At 38.4% G+C, this 17,869-nt stretch overlaps 1 protein-coding gene across 1 annotated transcript in view; it reads left to right on the top strand.

The window, feature by feature from the left end:
* The window catches only part of Fam83b (family with sequence similarity 83 member B), a 77,411-nt gene extending 71,614 nt beyond the window's left edge, over positions 1-5,797 (top strand). Inside the window, exon 5 of the mRNA XM_021173260.2 lies at positions 824-5,797. Within this exon, the coding sequence (XP_021028919.1) occupies positions 824-3,131 (2,308 nt within the window). The 3' untranslated portion in view covers positions 3,132-5,797. The remainder of the gene's footprint in view (positions 1-823) is intronic.
* Positions 5,798-17,869: the final 12,072 nt, after the last annotated feature.

The raw sequence follows: 17,869 nt of genomic DNA, 5'->3' as shown, positions 1-17,869 counted from the left end.
TATGTGTTCAAAAGTTAAATTCAAATATCAATATGAAATTTCAAGATTTCTCTAACATCAACACTGTGTAGGAAAGGGCTTGAAAGTTGTATAAAATGCTGTGAAATTATTACAAACTTTAATTTCACAGAAGTTGTGTAAAATGTTCAGAGATCTTGGTTGGCATCTTAAATACCATGTTTTATGAGGATCCTTACAGTCCTGTGTAGAATGAATACAGTGAAGTCCATCCATGGCTTACTGAGGAAGCAGCCCACAGTTGCTCTCTTTAGAGCTCTCTGCCTCCCAAATTATACTGAGTAACCCATGGAACTAAGAGTCTGAAGGAATGGAGACTAAAACTGCATGCATTAACACAGGCTTTCTGTGCATTGTGTCATGGTTAGCGCATTAGTGATGTTACTTGTGTCTTCAATTTGGACATGAGGGAAGTAGACCAAGCATCATATGGCTCCAGGTTGCAGAGGCCAGCCAAGTCTCTCATGATTCACTTTAGCCCTGCTGGGTCGGAATAGGTGAATTATAATGTTGTTTTTAACTCCATAATATCTTGTCAGATGTAGATACAAAATATACAACCACTTTTAGCTTTTGGAATATAGTATAAAAATTTTTGAATAGACTTAGAACTGGAAGTCAAGTTGCTTTGTTATTTAAGATATGCATATGTGTTTATTATAAGCATATAGTTATTAAGCATTCTAAATATGCTAGCCAAGAAAAACAAGCACCCAGTCATTTTGAAATGACATTTTCAGTTGAAGTCTATGATGTCATTAATCTCTGACCAAAATTAAATTTCTCCTCTTTGTTTCATTTTCAGTTACATGTGGTCATTTGAAAAAGCTCATCTCAGCATGGTTCAGATAATCACAGGCCACCTCGTAGAGTTATTTGATGAAGAATTTCGAACACTCTATGCTAGGTCCTCTGTCCCAAGTTCTTTTGCTCAGGAAGAATCAGTGAGGGTAAAGCCAGGCAAAGCCTTGTGGGAGAATGGCATTTACCAGCGATCCATTTCTTCATTAGCTTCCGTTTCCAGCCAGAGAAACCTTTTTGGCAGACAAGACCAAATTCATAAACTAGATTCTAGTTACTTCAAAGGCAGAGGGATATATCCTCTAAATGACCAGGACAAACACAGCATGAGAAACCATGGCTACAAGCCTCATTTTGTTCCAAACTTCAATGGTCCAAGTACAATCCGTCACTTCCAACCCAGCCAGCTCAATGAAAACTGGAAGAGGCATAGCTATGCTGGGGAACAACCGGAAACAACACCGTACCTGCTGCTCAACAGAGCTATGAATCGGACCAATAATGCTCCTGGACGCTGGCGAAGGCCTTCAGACAGTCTCAGTGTAGCATCCTCATTAAGGGGAGGACAAGGAAGCCAGCAAAACATACCAGCTCAGAGTTTTGCTGATCGGCTTGCCCAGAGAAAAACCACAAATCTTGCAGAGAGGAATTCAAATGTACGCAGGTCATTTAACGGGACAGATAATCATATCCGCTTTATACAACAACGGATGCCCACTCTGGAGAATACCACGAAGTCTTTCCTGCGAAGCTGGAGAATTGAATCGTACTTGAATGACAATTCAGAAGCCCCACCTGATTCAAATGGCTCCACCCTGGGTGACAGATTTGAAGGCTACGAAAACCCTGAGGCCGTGAAAGCCAATGCACTCTATACTCACTCAAGGCTCCGCTCCTCCTTTGTGTTTAAACCAACTTTACCAGAACAAAAAGAAGTCAACAGCTGTACAACTGGCTCTTCAAATTCCACCATCATCGGTTCTCAAGGAAGCGATACACCTAATGAGGTCCCAGATAGCTCCACAAATGCACCGCCCTTGACAGAAAAACCTTTGCCTGAACCAAGCTCCAAGCTCCCAACACAACAAGAGGAACCAAAAATGCACAGCTTGCAGGTTCCCGAAAAGCAACCAGAAGCCTTAAACCAAAGAACAAATGGCCGAGCAGAATTAAACAACTGTATCTATACAAACCTGTGTGTCAATAAGCAGAGGGAGAACACAGAAAATCAGCAAAATGACAATCTGCTCAAAAGGCGGAGTTTCCCGTCCTTTGACCACTCGAAGGTCAATTTAGAGCATGGGAATAGCAAGAATTATGTTTATAGTACCCTTACCAGAAATCGGATTCGACAACCAGAAAAACCCAAGGAGGTTATGCTGAAGAGCTCTAAAAGCATGCACAACGTGACCCACAGCACAGAAGAAGATGACGAGGACGAGGTTATCAAGAGAGACCCTCCAAGTGCCTCTGCCACCAAATCTATTTCCATTGCTGCTTTGCTTGATGTGAATAAGGAAGAACCCAACAAAGAACCTAATTCTAAAAAGGAAGGCAAAGCCTCCCCGAGTTTTTTGAAAAAGGGGTCTCAGAAATTAAGGTCCTTACTTAGTCTCACCCCAGAAAAGAGAGAAAGCCTAGCTAAAAACAAGGCGCCCGCGTTTTATAGAATGTGTAGTAGCTCTGACACTTTGGTTTCTGAGGGTGAAGAGAATCAAAAGCCCAAAAAATCCGAACCCAAAGTTGATTCATCTCCCAGAAGAAAGCGTTCCTCCTCGTCAAATTCTCAAGGCAGCATCCACAAGAGCAAGGAGGACATAGCGGTTAGCGCCTCTCCAGGGATAAATTCCCAAGCTGAGGAAAGTAGAAGAATAGCACCTTCTCCAAGGCCCGTTGAGAGGAGACTTTCTGAGAGAGCGGGAGATGCCTCCACCCCAAGATTTAATACCGAGCAGATCCAATACCGGGATTCCAAGGAGATCAGCTCACTCATGACCCCTGCCAGACGGCCAACCTCTTCTCCGGTGCTAAAGCCCACTGAGCTTCTGAGATCTCATTCCACCAACCAGCGAGTTTACAGTCGATTCGAGCCATTTTGTAAGATTGAGAGCTCTATTCAGCCAGCGAGCAGCGTTACAAATACACATGTCAACCGCCCAGAAGTCAAATCCTCAACCATGGGCACGGGTTATGGCAGGTCCAGCCCGATGCTCAATTATAAGACTGGTGCTTATCATTCATATGCCCCCAATGAAAACAAGTTCCGGGGATTTATGCAAAAGTTCGGAAACTTCATACACAAAAACAAGTGAAATACTTCTATTTCAAATGGCAATTGAAATATACAATGAATGTAGCTGTAAATATTTGCCCAAAGAACACTCTGCACATTTTTTTTTTATCATGCCAAGAGTGTTCTATATGAGAACTGGGGAAATGTATAACAGTATATAGAAAAATTACTGTTTTGTGCTAAAATTAGTTGTACTCGGTTACCCCACAAAGGACTATCCTAGTAAATACATTAAAAATTTTGTTTTTAAATAGCTGTAGATGGGATTCATTGTTTCCTATCTATTAAAAATTTTGTGTTTGATTAGAAGAAATCTCAGTGGAGAAGACAGACTACATTTGGATTTTATCATTCATTCCAAAGTCTTCATATAAAAACAGTTCATAATACTTATCACTGGTGCTTTTTATAAACCTTTATGATTTTTTTTCATATTTTCAGAGACATAAGGAAACAGAACAAAACCTTTTTGTTGATACACTCTGTAGACTAACTTAATATGTTTTATTGTCTTATTATCTTTCCTGTGCAGCACTGAACAAAGTATCATTTACATTCTGTAGGCCAGTGTGCTTATTGAGCCTGCAGTGTGTTTGCACTTCTGTACATCAGCGTTAAGCATCAGCCTTGTATATTGCACACACACAGGCTTTATTTTCTAACCTGTAGGTACTGTGCAGTGTTCTGCTTTGCACTGCCCATCTTTTGTAGTCCTTCCTTAATTAAAATTCAAAGCAAGTGAACAGCCTATCAGAGTCCCCGCAACCTTCTATCTATCAAACCTTCTAAAGCTGTAAAATTCTGCTTGTACTTATGTTAGATTGACACACCAATGTGGAAGTGTGTTGTTTGAAAATTGTTGACTTTTGTAAAGGTTGGGTTGGCTGTGGTGTGGTGACACACTGTTTTACAAGGGTTAGATCGTGGTTGTGAGAGCCTGGCCTGTTCTCTCATTGTCACACAGCCAACCTGGACAGAAGCATTTCCATATTTTAGTTTGATGGCTATGTTCAGGTTGTAAGATACCATTTGCCATTTATAAAGGAACAAAAATGCCTCCTGTTCATTGCAGAAACTTTAACATGAATTTGTATTATACAAATTATATGTACAATAGGTAGAATTCAGGAAGCAAAAGACAGTGTGAGAGCCATGGGGTGCTTTAAAAGTGTTTCAAATATCTTATTTAATATTTTTAAGATTGCTATGCAGAACACTCTGTTGTTAATTTTAAAAAGCAATATGCAGTTGACACTATGAAATGTCATTGTCTGTGTTGTTGAAATCATTTACCTTTGAAGAATCCTGACAGAGAGGCTATGGAGTAGATCACTTAGCATTTCCTGAGTACTTAACTGTAACCAGGTCATGCCCTACAAACTTACATTCCATCATGTGTTTGTGATAACATTGACACTGTTATTTATAAATTATTGAGATTCCAATTAATATGAGACTTGTAGATAATGTTCCAGGTCACATAATTAATAAGCAATGGTTCTAAAACATAAAGTTCTACATGACATTAGCATTCCATAACAACTGGCCCAATGCCTGCTCTATTGGAGACTAGGAGTCAAGCAGGAAAAGTTTAATTGAATGTCGCCAGATAGCAAGAGCACAGTGGGATCAAGTGATGGTGGTAGGAAAAGTCAGAACAGTAAGGGGAGACTGGGTTCTGGTGTACTTTGGCAGGGCCAGTTTTAATTGCTTTGTGGCCATTTTGACCTGACGTGTGACAATGAGAGAACATGAGAGAGGGAACCAGAATGAGTTGTAACATCGGGGCTTTGAGGAAGAAAAGACCCTGGAGGGAAAGCTAGGTGGGAAAGGAGCCCAGGGTTCAACACAATGATCTTGGGAAAGACATCGACGTAAACAAAACTACACTGCACAGAAGTTGTGTGCTTTTCAAGACATGCATGGCACTTAATGCTGCAGGCTGTGTTAGCTCAAGCCCGGGTGTGGTACAGCATCCGTGACTGGTCTGCTTTGCTCTGTGAACCTACCTTTGAAGTGTTAAATCCCATCCCTCTTTGGTTCATCCTTGCCTTATAACCTGCAGGAATATGGCAGTACCCATCTAGAAAGAATATTTCATGAGTCCAGAAGGTGTGTTCAGTTTTATATCATTACAAAAGTCGTTTTATTACCTCCCATAGGAATTGAGGAAAATGCCAAGCTCTGTGACTCTGCTCTGAGCCTATTGGAAACAGAAGTGTGATGAACTTGTATCCGTCCACATTAGTAATAGTATAAAAAATTTCATCACGAGATAGGAGCCAATTCATAGAAATGTTGACTTTAAAACAAGCTTTTAGAGTACGCGTTTTCTCAGACCAGAGGTTCACATGTAAAAGCTTAATGCCACCAAATGCAGCAACTCCCATGATTTCTGAAAATATGCTTAGCTTGGAGAAACATTCTTTTAAATTGTCACTGGGCTCTTCTTTGGGAAGCGACGAATGGAGGTTGCTTCATTTCATCTGCCTGTTGGGTAATTTAGGCTTTTCCACAAGAGATGTATGCTCAGCCTCTTTTCTTTGATTATCTTTCTTCTAATGCTTTCCTCTGGAAGCACCCTTATGTCTGAATGTGTGCATAGTTTTCCAAAACGTCTTCATTGAGAAATTCTCCTCGATTAAGACTGAGAACACACAATACTTCAAAAAAAAAAAAAAAAAAGTAACCATTGTTACAGTATTAAGTAGATATGCCCAGGTTTGGTGGATGTAATTTCAAACAATGTATTTTTTTCTATTTTACTTCCCGTATTGATATTGGTGAAAATATGTTACATAGGTGTATTTTGATATTAAACTTTGGTAAGTACATTTCCCTCTATGTGGGGCTGTCATTTATAAGCAGAAACACAAGGAAACTATAATTTCTAAGTGGTTCTTGGCAGGTGGCACTGGAATAGCACAAAAGATGGTTATCCTAATATATCTATGTCCTTCCACTGATGGCTTGTCCAGTCCTGCCTGGCCATGGTGTCACTCTTTTGTCTGTGAAGATTGACAGGGGCTCAATGTTGGGAACATTCAGTTTCCCTTTACTCAAAAGCTATCTTTGCCACTTATTCCACTGGTATTTTTGCTTTATTAATATCTGTTGTCTCTTAATGTGCCTTTCGCTAAGGGGTTTAAAGTAGAATCATTCCTTTATAATAACTAAACTCATGATTAATGTGGGATTATGTTTAAAAATTAGAATTTAAGTTGGGTTCTGATATATTTTTAAAAAGTGGTAAAATTTATAAACAAATCAACTTGTTGACTTTTTATATACATGCAATATTTCAAAGAAATATTCTTCCAAATTAACTTTTTTGGTTAGTAAATGAACATTAAATAATTTTGTACAAATACTATATTGTTGAGTGTTTTTTTTAGCACTATATATCTTAGATTTCCTCATTCACATGCACTCTTCCCTTTAGGAATTATAGTCGGGGATTTAGATGATAATTTATTAAAAATATTTCTCGAGGTCCAAGGAGATGGATGACTTGCCGGCAGCACACATGTGAGGGTCAGAGTTTAGATACCAGTACTCATATAAAAGCGGGAAGAGTGCAGTGGCATGGGTGTCATTCTAATACAGGAGGGAAAGAATCTGGAGAGGGCTCCACAGTCAAGCTGAATAGCTAAGCGTGATCAACTGAGGAGCTCTAGACTGAACCAAAGCGTCTGCCTCAGTAAGTAAAGCAGAGACTGAACTAGGGACACGCAGTGTCAACCTCTGTCCTCCATGTGGACATGCATACATCTTCCCATGTGCATACATGTGTCTACAAACATGAACTCACACATACACGTGGAAAACGACAGTCGAACTTCTAATGCCTTGAATAAAGACGCTCTCGTGGAACCCCGTATCTATCTTGGATCCTCAGTCACAGTACTGTTCACTTTACACATTCATTTGGTCAACACTGGGTTGTCTGTATATGCGCTGTTGAGTTCTGTTGCCTAGTATTTACAACACACATTTTCTATATGTAGAGATGTTTCTATACACCAAAGCAACCATGCGCACTTACAGCCCTCAATACTGCAAGATGCTGTAAAGATGTGTAATCTGGTCACCATAGGCTATTCCAGGAGTGTAAGTTCACTAAGATATTCTCATAGTAATGAAATACCCTAAATGCATTGTGAGATTGTGTCTCCATGGCTACAAGATGCATGATTCATCCTCTTTATTTTCATTTCTATTGTACAAGTTATTTTAAGTGATATTTTTTCTGTAGATTCAGAAAATTTAGTAAAAGAAAATTTTGTAGCTTACTTTTACAGAAGTTGTTAACATCTGGTTTTGGATAAGATATTCTTCAGATATAGCTGTATTACAGCATTAAACAACCTAGTTTGAAAATTACTTAAAACTCAGAGTTCATAGGTGGAAAAAAAAACTGACATACCAGATTACAAGGTAGTTGAAATCTGTGAATTAATTTAAAGGTTGCGTCCTGTCAAAGATAATTGTTATTTGAAGTCCCTAAAGTATAATGATAAAGAGACATTCCTAATAAATGTTAAGGTTGAAGGAACCCCCACTTCCTTATCAACACAAACATACTGGCTTTAACTTGGGATCCAACCTCAAGGATATTTCGAACAGGCTGGATTGCTTTGAAGAGTCTAACCAAGTCTACATCTGGAAGCAGCTCTAGATCCTAGGGTTTGTGGTGTTTACTCTTCCCTTTCATGAGCCTACAGAGTACCTTTCCATGACAAACACACCAGACAGAAGGGTATAGGTTCTGTGTTGAGACCAGCTTGTGCTCCTCATGTTAAATTGTTCAGTGAGTTGTCTGGGTGTTGCCTTCAGCAGCAGGGCCTTGCTGTCAGCTTTTGGAAAGCAACCTACTGTCTTGGCAACAAATTGGGGTATTGGGGGATTTCCATGAGGCTCCTTTGGCAAATACCTCAATTGGATGCAACCCAGTACCAGTACAGGAAACTTTGGTGACAAGAGATGGAACTCCATCTCCCTCAGTATTTGGAGACTTTGTTAGGATTTCCTAAATACATTTTAGGAAGTTTCCGTTGCACTGGTTTTCCATACCCCACCCCCTCAGATGAGCCTCAATTCTAGCTGTCTCCTTGGAGTTTCTATCTCAACCACAACTCCCCTCTTTCTTCCCTCCTAATTCTTCCTTTTCCATCCCTGTTACTCCAAGTCCACGTTTATAATTTATTCTATTCCCCCATCCCAGGAGATCCATGATCCCCCCAACCCCACTCCCAGGACCTTCCTGTATACCTGACCTCTTTGGGTCTATAGATTGTATCTTGGCTATCATGTATTTATTCTGCTGTACTCAGTGCCTTATTCAGCCACCATCAGAGAAACTTCCTCCTGCAACAGATGAGAAAAAACAAACAAACAAAAAAAAAAACAAAAACAAAAAACACACAGAGAACCCCATCCAGACATTACACAAACACAGAGAGAGGGAGAAGGAGAGGGAGGGGAAGGGAGGGAGGAAGGGAGGGAGGGAGGGTTTTAGAACAGTTCCAAATGGAATGCCTCCAACAAATCCTGACCTTCAGAATCCAGGGAACCATGTGGAAGAAAAGACATAAAAGTGTGGGGGCCAGGGAGATGGATACCAGTAGGACAAGGCCCTCTAAATCAACTAAGCAAAGCTCATATGAATGCACAGAAACCAGGGCACCAAGCAGAAGGCCAACCAGCTCCTGCCCCAGGTCCTCTGTATATATTTTATAGCTTTCAGCTTAGTATTTTTATGAGACTCCTGAGTATGTGAACAGTTGGCTCTCTGATTCTTTTGACTCTTCTTGTTTTTTTTTTCCTTTTGCTGGTTTGCCTTTAAAATAATGTATGTTTGTTTGTTTGTTTGTTCTTTGTGAGAGCTAAGTCATAGGAAACCAAAGCCAAAGACTGGCTGAAATAGAGTGACCATAGGCAGCATGCCACAGCACATGCTGTTCTTTACCTCTCCTAGGTAGATGCTGTGAACATTCCTTGAGATATGGACAGAAACCAATCTATCAGCGCAATGATAGAGTCCTTTTATTGGGATTCTAAACATTGGTTTAGGAGATTGGCAAATTTTATTCATTTTTGAAGAACCTGATAAGCTATTTTCAAATTTCATCTATCTCAGGTCATGAACTCACAAGTATGTTTAGGAGTCTGACAGGTCACCAGTGTCAAAAATGGCATACTTCTGTTCAGCTAAGGCAAAGCTTTCTTTCTTTCTTTCTTTCTTTCTTTCTTTTTTTTTTAAAGAATGACAACAAGGCTCTGTTATAGTATGCAGTGCCATTAGTTAAAAACACATATTGGGCTCCATATTGACTCATCCAAATTCTGATAAGGGACCTTTTAGCACAAGTCTATCTCTTATAGCAAAGATCCACTCTTAAGTCAGGTTTTACAGCTTACCCAATTACCCTCTTTGCTGACCTAGACATTATCTTGACCTTCTTATGTCACTGTAGTAAATTAAGCCTTTGATTTAATATGTATAATATTAAAATATCACACATGTATCAAACAGTATCTTTCACATTATAGAATTTAGTATTCATGGCCCTTATGACACTTCAATGGAAATAATGTCAACACCTAAGAATAGTCTGTATTATGTTGCTCTAAATCTGTGAAGTTTGTCTCCGTCTTAACAGAATGTGAATTTTCACTATGTTATACTTTGATTTGCTTAATTAATTTAGGTTTGAGGCTCCGACTAAATTGAAAGTAAATGATATGGGTGGCCGAGGATGACTGCATAGTATTCAACTTTAGCATTAAGCTGAATAAAACAAAAACGTTTTGTTGTTTTGTTTTGTTTTTTGTTTTTGCAGTTGACATAGCCCCAGAATGCTTAACTTATGGGGTAAAAGATAAAATACTGTTGGTAAATAAAAACATTTAGAAATGAAGACTGTCATTCAATTAAAAATTAGAATATCAGTCTATACAACAATGTCCAAGGAATGAATTTGGACAGCAAGAGAACCCATAGAAGCCAAAGGTTCTCTGTAGTCACACGTTAAAGAATAATCAGAATGTGAAGATAGAGAGACCATCACCAAGGGAACAATTGTGGACAAGTACACCCACAAAGGGGAAAGAACAATGTACACTCTACAAGATTCATATTTTATAAGGTTACAAAAATTCTTTTAATGATGCAACTTATTTACTTGAATCACTTTTTTTCAAAGTAATGTTCAGTTCACATATATGGAGTTGTGGAAAATATGTCAGGTATTGTCCTTCATGGGTCACTTTAGCATTCTTCATGACCTACCTTGTTCTTCATCACATTTGAGCAATTCCAGAAAACCCATCTCAGCTTACTTTATGACAAGAGCCATGTAGTAATATTAGAGAAACATCAGGTGAGGTTTAAAAATCTATGAGCTCTGTGAGCTGGTTAGTATTTAATATAGGTTACAGACAATTCATACTGTAGGCATTTGACAGGTCAGAGATTAATGTATGAGTTATCCCATGGTATAGGCTAATGTTGAAAACGAGCCAGAAACAATGTGCACTTTTGTCAATAGCAGGCTTTGAGAAGAATAAAAAGGAGAGAACAGAGTGAAAAATCAGATTCCTCACAAATGATCCACCTATTCACCCACTGATGAGACTGCCAAGCTGGACAGTCTTTTCTTCTCTAACATTTCATGTTACTTTGGAACAATTTCAGGAGTGGCATCAGCTTTTAGTATGTGTCCCTAAACTCTAAAGACTTTCTCTAATAAACCTACAATTATATCTTGGTGTCATCCAAAAATAACATTTATTTTGTTGGTTTATGATCACTATCCATAGTATACTTAAAAGAGATGTTCCTGAAATTACATGTGAGAATTGCCTTGACTTTACCTATGAGAAATTTCTAAATAGCTTTTGGCAGACTGTAGAATAACAGCATGACCTGCTTTGAGCCTAGAATCAGGTTTTTCTTCCCCTAGCAAATAAGTAAGTAAAAACAAATGTATCTTGTGAATGCCTTTAAGTGTTATTTATTTACTTTTTGTGTGATCATTTTCCTTCTATGTATGTCTGTGCATCACACCCACACCTGCAAAATCCAGAAGAGGGTATGGATACCCTGGAACTGAAGATACAGATGGTTGTGAGCTTCCATGTGGGTGCTGCAAATTTAATCCAGGTCTTCCACAAGAGCAGCCTCTACTCTTAATCTTGGAGCCATTATTTACAGTCCTCTTCCAGGTCCTTTCACAACTGTGCTTATTGTAGGTAAATAGCTGCCTACAGATTTCTCACTTTTACTATAGCATCTCAATGCTGATTTCGAGGTATAACTGTTTTGCACGCTGCATAGAATTCACTTGTTGGCTCACTGGCATTAAATGTTTATTATTTTGTAGGTACTTGTGGTGTACCCAGGTGATCCTTTCCAGGAGCCAGACAACTAGTATGTCTTGTGAACAAGCCAGTGAAGGTACCGAGTGTAGGGAAGACATAAAAGAGAAGGTACTCCAGGCAGGCAAAAGGTAGTCAAGTATGATCAATGCATGCTTGGGCAATGAAGAGTTTGTGATTTGCTCATGGCATTTATGGGAATGGAAAGAAGAAGGGGAAATTTTTTAGAAAGGAGGTTTTGAGGTAAAAATATGCCCCAAGCCAGAGTTTACACTTTAATTTGAAAGCCCTAAGGAAACTTTAACAGCTTTTATGTATGGAATGGCCGGCAAATTTGGGAAGGCACACTAAATCTCAGAAGTGGGGTTAATATTAGCTGGGAAGTAAATGCAGAGATTTAAGGGCTACAAGAAGCTGCTGCAGATGCGGTATCCCAAGGCCTTTTTTTCTGAGTAACGAAATAATGCATTCACATTGTAAGACGACTTTGAGTGAAAGTCATAACTATTGCAGAATTGGAATAAAATTGATAACTATATTTATCTATCATTTTTATTTATACTGGCACATAGTAATTCTGAATATTTATTGTGATAGTTCAACTTTTGTCAGTATCTCAGGGTAAATAGAGTTGTCAACAATGATCATGTATTGTATGTCATATTCTTTAAAAAGATATTAATTTCAGCTAATTCAAACACTGTTAGTCTTGAAAACTGCATAATCTTCATACTTGATATAGGGCACATAATGAATGAGATTAGGTGTGTCTCTTTGGAGGTGACAAAGGTACCAATCTAGGAGGTTCAGAGACTTTTAGTTGGGTGAAAAGCAAGAAAAGTGTGGAAGTATTCCTTATTGATGCACATAAATCGGGTGGGAAATTACACCAACTATGCAGGGAGAAACAGAAAGAGAAAAGAAAAGAAATAAAAAACTGAGAACAGAGAAAGAGTTAATGGCAGATTTCCCAGCAACATGCTTTCCACATCCACACATAAATAGATGAATCCTCTCTGGCTGCCTTGCAAGATGGGAGCTCATATTCAAAGGTGCTGTGGCATCAGAGGAGACCTTCTTGCCTAGTGTTATTTTCTGATAATGTTATATATTTTGAAATAGAGTCAGATTTGCAAAAAGTACCTGCAACAGAATTAGGTAGAATGATCTCGGATATAGAAATAGGACTCAAAGGGCTTCTGTTGTATTCTAAGGGGAGTGCAGTTACTCCTGCTGAGATAAGAAGACAACAGAACTCAGGGCATTGGAAGTTATTGGGAGACCATTAGAAATGATCCAAATCAAAATTCAACATTTGAAAGTTCTAACAAAGAACGAGTTCCTCAAACCTGGCAAATGACTCCACATGACCTGCTCAGCTTATTCACATCTTGGGCTCAGAAGAGGACCTGAGACAAGAAGCACTCTGAAGCACTTCTGCATCCTGTGATCCCCTGATTAGAAAATGTATGACACAACAGAACCCATTCCCTTGTTCCTATCAAGGACAGAATGAAAAGAAGTGGCAAACTAAGAACTGGAAGTGGGTGCTTCCTACTTCCTCCCTGCCCGTCTGTGCTTCATTCTTTTTCCCCTTCCAGACACCCAAATATCCAGTGTTCTTGGCCTAGCCAGTAACTCCTTAACTCCTCTCTCTCTCTCTCTCTCTCTCTCTCTCTCTCTCTCTCTCTCTCTCTCTCTCTCNTCTCTCTCTCTCTCTCTCTCTCTCTCTCTCTCTCTCCTCATTTACAAATTTTTACTCACTTGCTTAAGAATTATTCCACTTTTATAAACAGTAGAAAGTAGCCAGATGCAAGAGCTTAAGTGAACATTTGATCCTTTGGAGAAATGAAAAGAAATATGAGAAAAAAAATTTCAGAAACAAATTTATTCTCATAACTTAATAAAATGTATCAAAGAATGTATCAAGCATTGCCAGTAAGTGTGACCAGCAATCTAGGACATAGTATTGAGCCCTGTATTGTAGATCTGAGATTAATTACCATGACTATCTCTGACAGAAGTAGAATTTACTCAAGTGTAAAAGTAGGACAAACATGACAATGTGTAAATTACTCTCTAATTTAGTTGAAGGAGTCATATTAACACAGAGGAACTACTAGTGCTGGGACAATGGATCTCACTTAATCTCTCTAGTTCTCTCATCCCTGGTTGCCTGACAGATTTGCCAAATTTCTCCACTAGTGAGGACTTGATAACTCAAGACCCTGGAGTATAGAGGTTAGGCATACATCTAGATTACCTGGAAAACATAGTAATCGTACATTTCCATGCCTGGCCCCCAAAGTTGAGAGGCCCATTCTGAGTCAGTAAGTCTGTAGTGGAAACCAAAAATTTGTGTTTCTAGTAAATTCCTGGATGATGCTCACAGGTAGCCTCGACATTTAAAGGTAAAAACTACCAAGCTCCAAATCATTTCGTGATGCTAAGAAAATCAGCCTTAATAATTCCAGGAAAATGTGTGTTACTATCGCAAATGTTGAGATTATAGCATTTAACTGGGATAGATTTCATAATTTCACAATAAAATGAAATGAACTTCTTTGAAATGATGTCTCTCCTTTTCAATATACTACAATGCCTGCCCTTTCACATTCTTGCATACACATGATATTAGCTTTCTTTTACTTAATAAGAGCGAATGTCCTCAATCACCTCTCTTTTTGTGGCCTTTCTCTTCCCACCTTTCTCTCTGACTTCTAACAATGTCTTATTAAGTAGCCCATATCCTGACCAAAATACATTTAAAGATGAATCATCTTTCACTGGATCAACTCACTGTGGTTCTAAATATGATCATTACTGCCTTAACCATCAGCCCTGTTCAGGCTTAATTTATCATCATAAATTAGAATGAAGAGCCATATTTACCTCTCTATAACACTCAAATTAATTCCAAGCATGTACAATACATGTATGATTCTCACCACAGTGTCCTGGGATATGATAAATGTGTAATAAATATGGAGATAGAAAATAGCATATGTGGGTGCCACAAGTGCATCTGGACTGGTGACTTAAGACTGGATGTCCTTCATGCCCCTCTGTTCCAATAGGCACAAGTTTTGTTGTTCTTTGGTTGTTTTGTTTTGTTTTGTTTTGTTTTCTATAAGCCTAACGATTCTATTTTATTCTGAAGTCCCCTTTGGTTTATATATTTTCCTCAAATCAATAGATATGTGCTTAAACAAGATTCCTTTCTATTTCACTTTTTATCTTCTTTTTTTCCCCCATGAAGGATAGATGCAAACCAGAGATCAAAATGGACTGTTGTTTTAGTTTAGTACTCATGCAAAAAACAAATATGTTTTCTCTGTCAAAGAAAAAAACAACCCATCTTGTCCTCTGCTTTATATATTTCCACAATGAGATGTTTTCTTGGGTTTGGATAAGTCCATTTTCGTGAATCATGTATATCTAGGGATGAAATGTTATTTGTTATGATTTGGTTACCTGCCTTTAAAAGGTTTAGAGATGAATAGGTATGGATACATAATTGATACTATAAAAGAAACACGCTATAAACTACAAAGTACACTGAGGTGGGGAGAAAATATCATCAAATGAAAGTCCTATTTTCATTCCTAGTTGAGGATTACTAGTTTTAATGTAAGTTTTGTCCAGATAATAAGTTGAAAATACTCAAAAGAAAAAAAAACTATTTAGGAATATCAGATTTACTTTAAATTTCAAGGAAGGAATTTACCTTATACATTAGCTTTCTCCACTGGAAGTGAATATTGGTTAAATCATCAATGTTCTCCCAAGTTAAGTTATTTACCCACACCACCATGCCACAAAAGTAGAAATTTTATGCTGTGGTATAATAAGAATTTAAGATGAAGTCTTTGAAGTGCATGGCAGTGAAGCAAATGAAGATGACCAATTATTGCAGTCTCATGATCATAATAAAAATTTACTGCATGCATTTAACAATTTATGAATTTGCTAATTCACAGGTCAACATACAATCACAATATTAATTACTTGCCTGCTCCTGTATAATAGTATATATGCATCTATCAGAAAAAGACATCTGTGCCTTAGCCTCTTGAGGTCATGTACCTTAACGTACTATAAAAGAATATCCTGCCAGGCATAGTGACACATTCCATAGTCCTAGCACTTGGGAGGCAGAGGCAGGAGGATCTCTGTCAGTTTGAGGAAAGCCTGGTATACATAATGAGTTACATGGTGAAACTCTGATTCAAGAAAATTAGAGAGAGAGAGAGAGAGAGAGAGAGAGAGAGAGAGAGAGAGGGAGGGAGGGAGGGAGGGAGGGAGGGAGGGAAGGGAGTATAGCAAAAGGGAGGAAGGAAAGGAAAGAAGAAAGAAAAAAGAAAGGAAGGAAGAAAGAAAGAAAATCCCAGAACAACAACAGAGCTCCCAGACCAGAGATGGGGGCAGGGGAAACAGACTGTATAGCTGTGTAATTGCTTTAAGCTATTATATTTGAATTTAAAAGTCAACAAAGGGAAATTAAAATCACATTATATATTCATTTAATAGTAAATCTAGAAATGAATATCAGGTTTAAAATGGTTCCTCTCAAAGCATGATTCCGACAATGCAATATTTTCAATGATTTGTTGGATCAAATGTTTCTGCCACAATTTCTGGCTCTCAAAACCAGGAATGAATTTCTTTCATAGTGGCGATTTACTGCAAGTATAATTTTGAATAATCATTTGTAATTATTACTTGGACATAGTCCCTACACCTTTCATCCAATTCTAGCATATGGTCTGTGCTTTTGAAGTTAGATTAGAAGTAGACATGTTTATAATATGGGAGTTGGCAACTGTTCTCCTTGGAAGAGGACCAGAAATCCCCTGTGCCACCCAGATGTCAGCTAAACAATATACTCTCCTAATGTCAGAAGCTCCCTCTAATGTCAGAAGCTACCTACCTGTTCTACAGAATGCTGAGAGTCACATGTCCCAAACCATTCAGCAGGGGTCAAGAGAGAAAGGTGACCTGCAGACCACCGAAATGCTTTATTTTCTATTTCACAGATTTCAAAACAAAACTGAAGAAACAGGACACAGTTGTTAATATATGGTCTTGATGCATGATAACAGGACCTGAATAGTATATTTTACCAACTATTTGGGTATGTATCCTTGGGTGGATTCAACAAGTATCTAAGATGTGTCATCATCTATATTGGAAGTCAACAATATTTTCAGATTGTATGTAATTTTTAGGTTTTTAAGTTCAGAGTCTGCAACAAACATTTCAAGTTTCACAGGATGGATAATATGTGAACAAACTTTGCTAGGCCCTAATAAAGTCTATTTATCCTACAATTTGATGTTCATATAACTTTTTCATCTTTCTGCTCCTGTAACCTCTTAACCTAGCAATCCAGTGAAGTCTTTTCATCATTGGAAACATTCCCTGACATATTTCCCCTCTAGTTGTTACCCTTTCTCTGCTTTGCTCATTTAAATTGCCCAAGTAACATCTGTATTAGCCAAGTTTAGTGATAAGACTCACACTAGAAACACTCTTTCATATATCAAGAATTGAACAGAGACTCAGTGTTGGCTTGACAAGCCTTTGAAATTTCACATTTCTCTGTAGGATTTCATATTCAAGTCACACTGTTTATGACCCTTAAATAAAGCTCCAAAATAGAGAAATGTAATACAGTGATTTCAAATAAAGATGCTGTCATGTGTATTCTAAGGTCCTTCATTATATGAAACATGTTGCTAACTAGGGAAGAAATTGTCCCCACCCATGTGTGCACGTGTATTTCAGATTTAAATAAGTCACCCATTTTTTTTCTAAATTCCTAGATTTCCAAGAGACACCACTCTCTATATGTTTACCTTCCCTCCCTGCCTCTCCTCTCTGACAATAAGCTTAAAAGGGCTTGGATTATTCTGGAAAGCATTCCCAGTAATACAATTCATAAAGTCAAAGAGAGCTCCAGGCTTCCCCAAGCAGAGTTCCTTGTCATCTGACTGACAGACTCTCCGCTCTCTGACACCTCAGGCTGAGATAAGGAGGGTGTAAACCTGAAACACCCTGGGCGTTTGCACCTCCCCCATAACAGGGTTCCTCAAGTTCTGCACGTCAGTCTCTAACACTTAAGTTCTAAGGATGAACGAACCGCCTTGGTGAGGAGGAAGTGCAGAGAGCAGGCTCCCGCCAGGAGACGTAGAAGTAGAGATGAGCTAGTGAACAATATTAAAGAAAATGGCCAGACATTCCAAAAGAACAGAGCTAAAGTCCTTAGGCACATTTTACTGTTTCATAAACTGTATTTGAGCTTCATCATTTTCTGCCAGTAGTCAAGGATTGGAAATTGATTTCTCAGTGTCTGACTGTGTGAGTTTAGTAGTCAGA

The sequence above is a fragment of the Mus caroli genome, chromosome 9, assembly GCF_900094665.2.
Source record: "Mus caroli chromosome 9, CAROLI_EIJ_v1.1, whole genome shotgun sequence".
NCBI classification, from domain to species: Eukaryota; Metazoa; Chordata; class Mammalia; order Rodentia; family Muridae; genus Mus; species Mus caroli.
The sequence above is the reverse complement of the archived record's forward strand: the minus strand, read 5'-3'. Positions and strand labels throughout refer to the sequence as shown.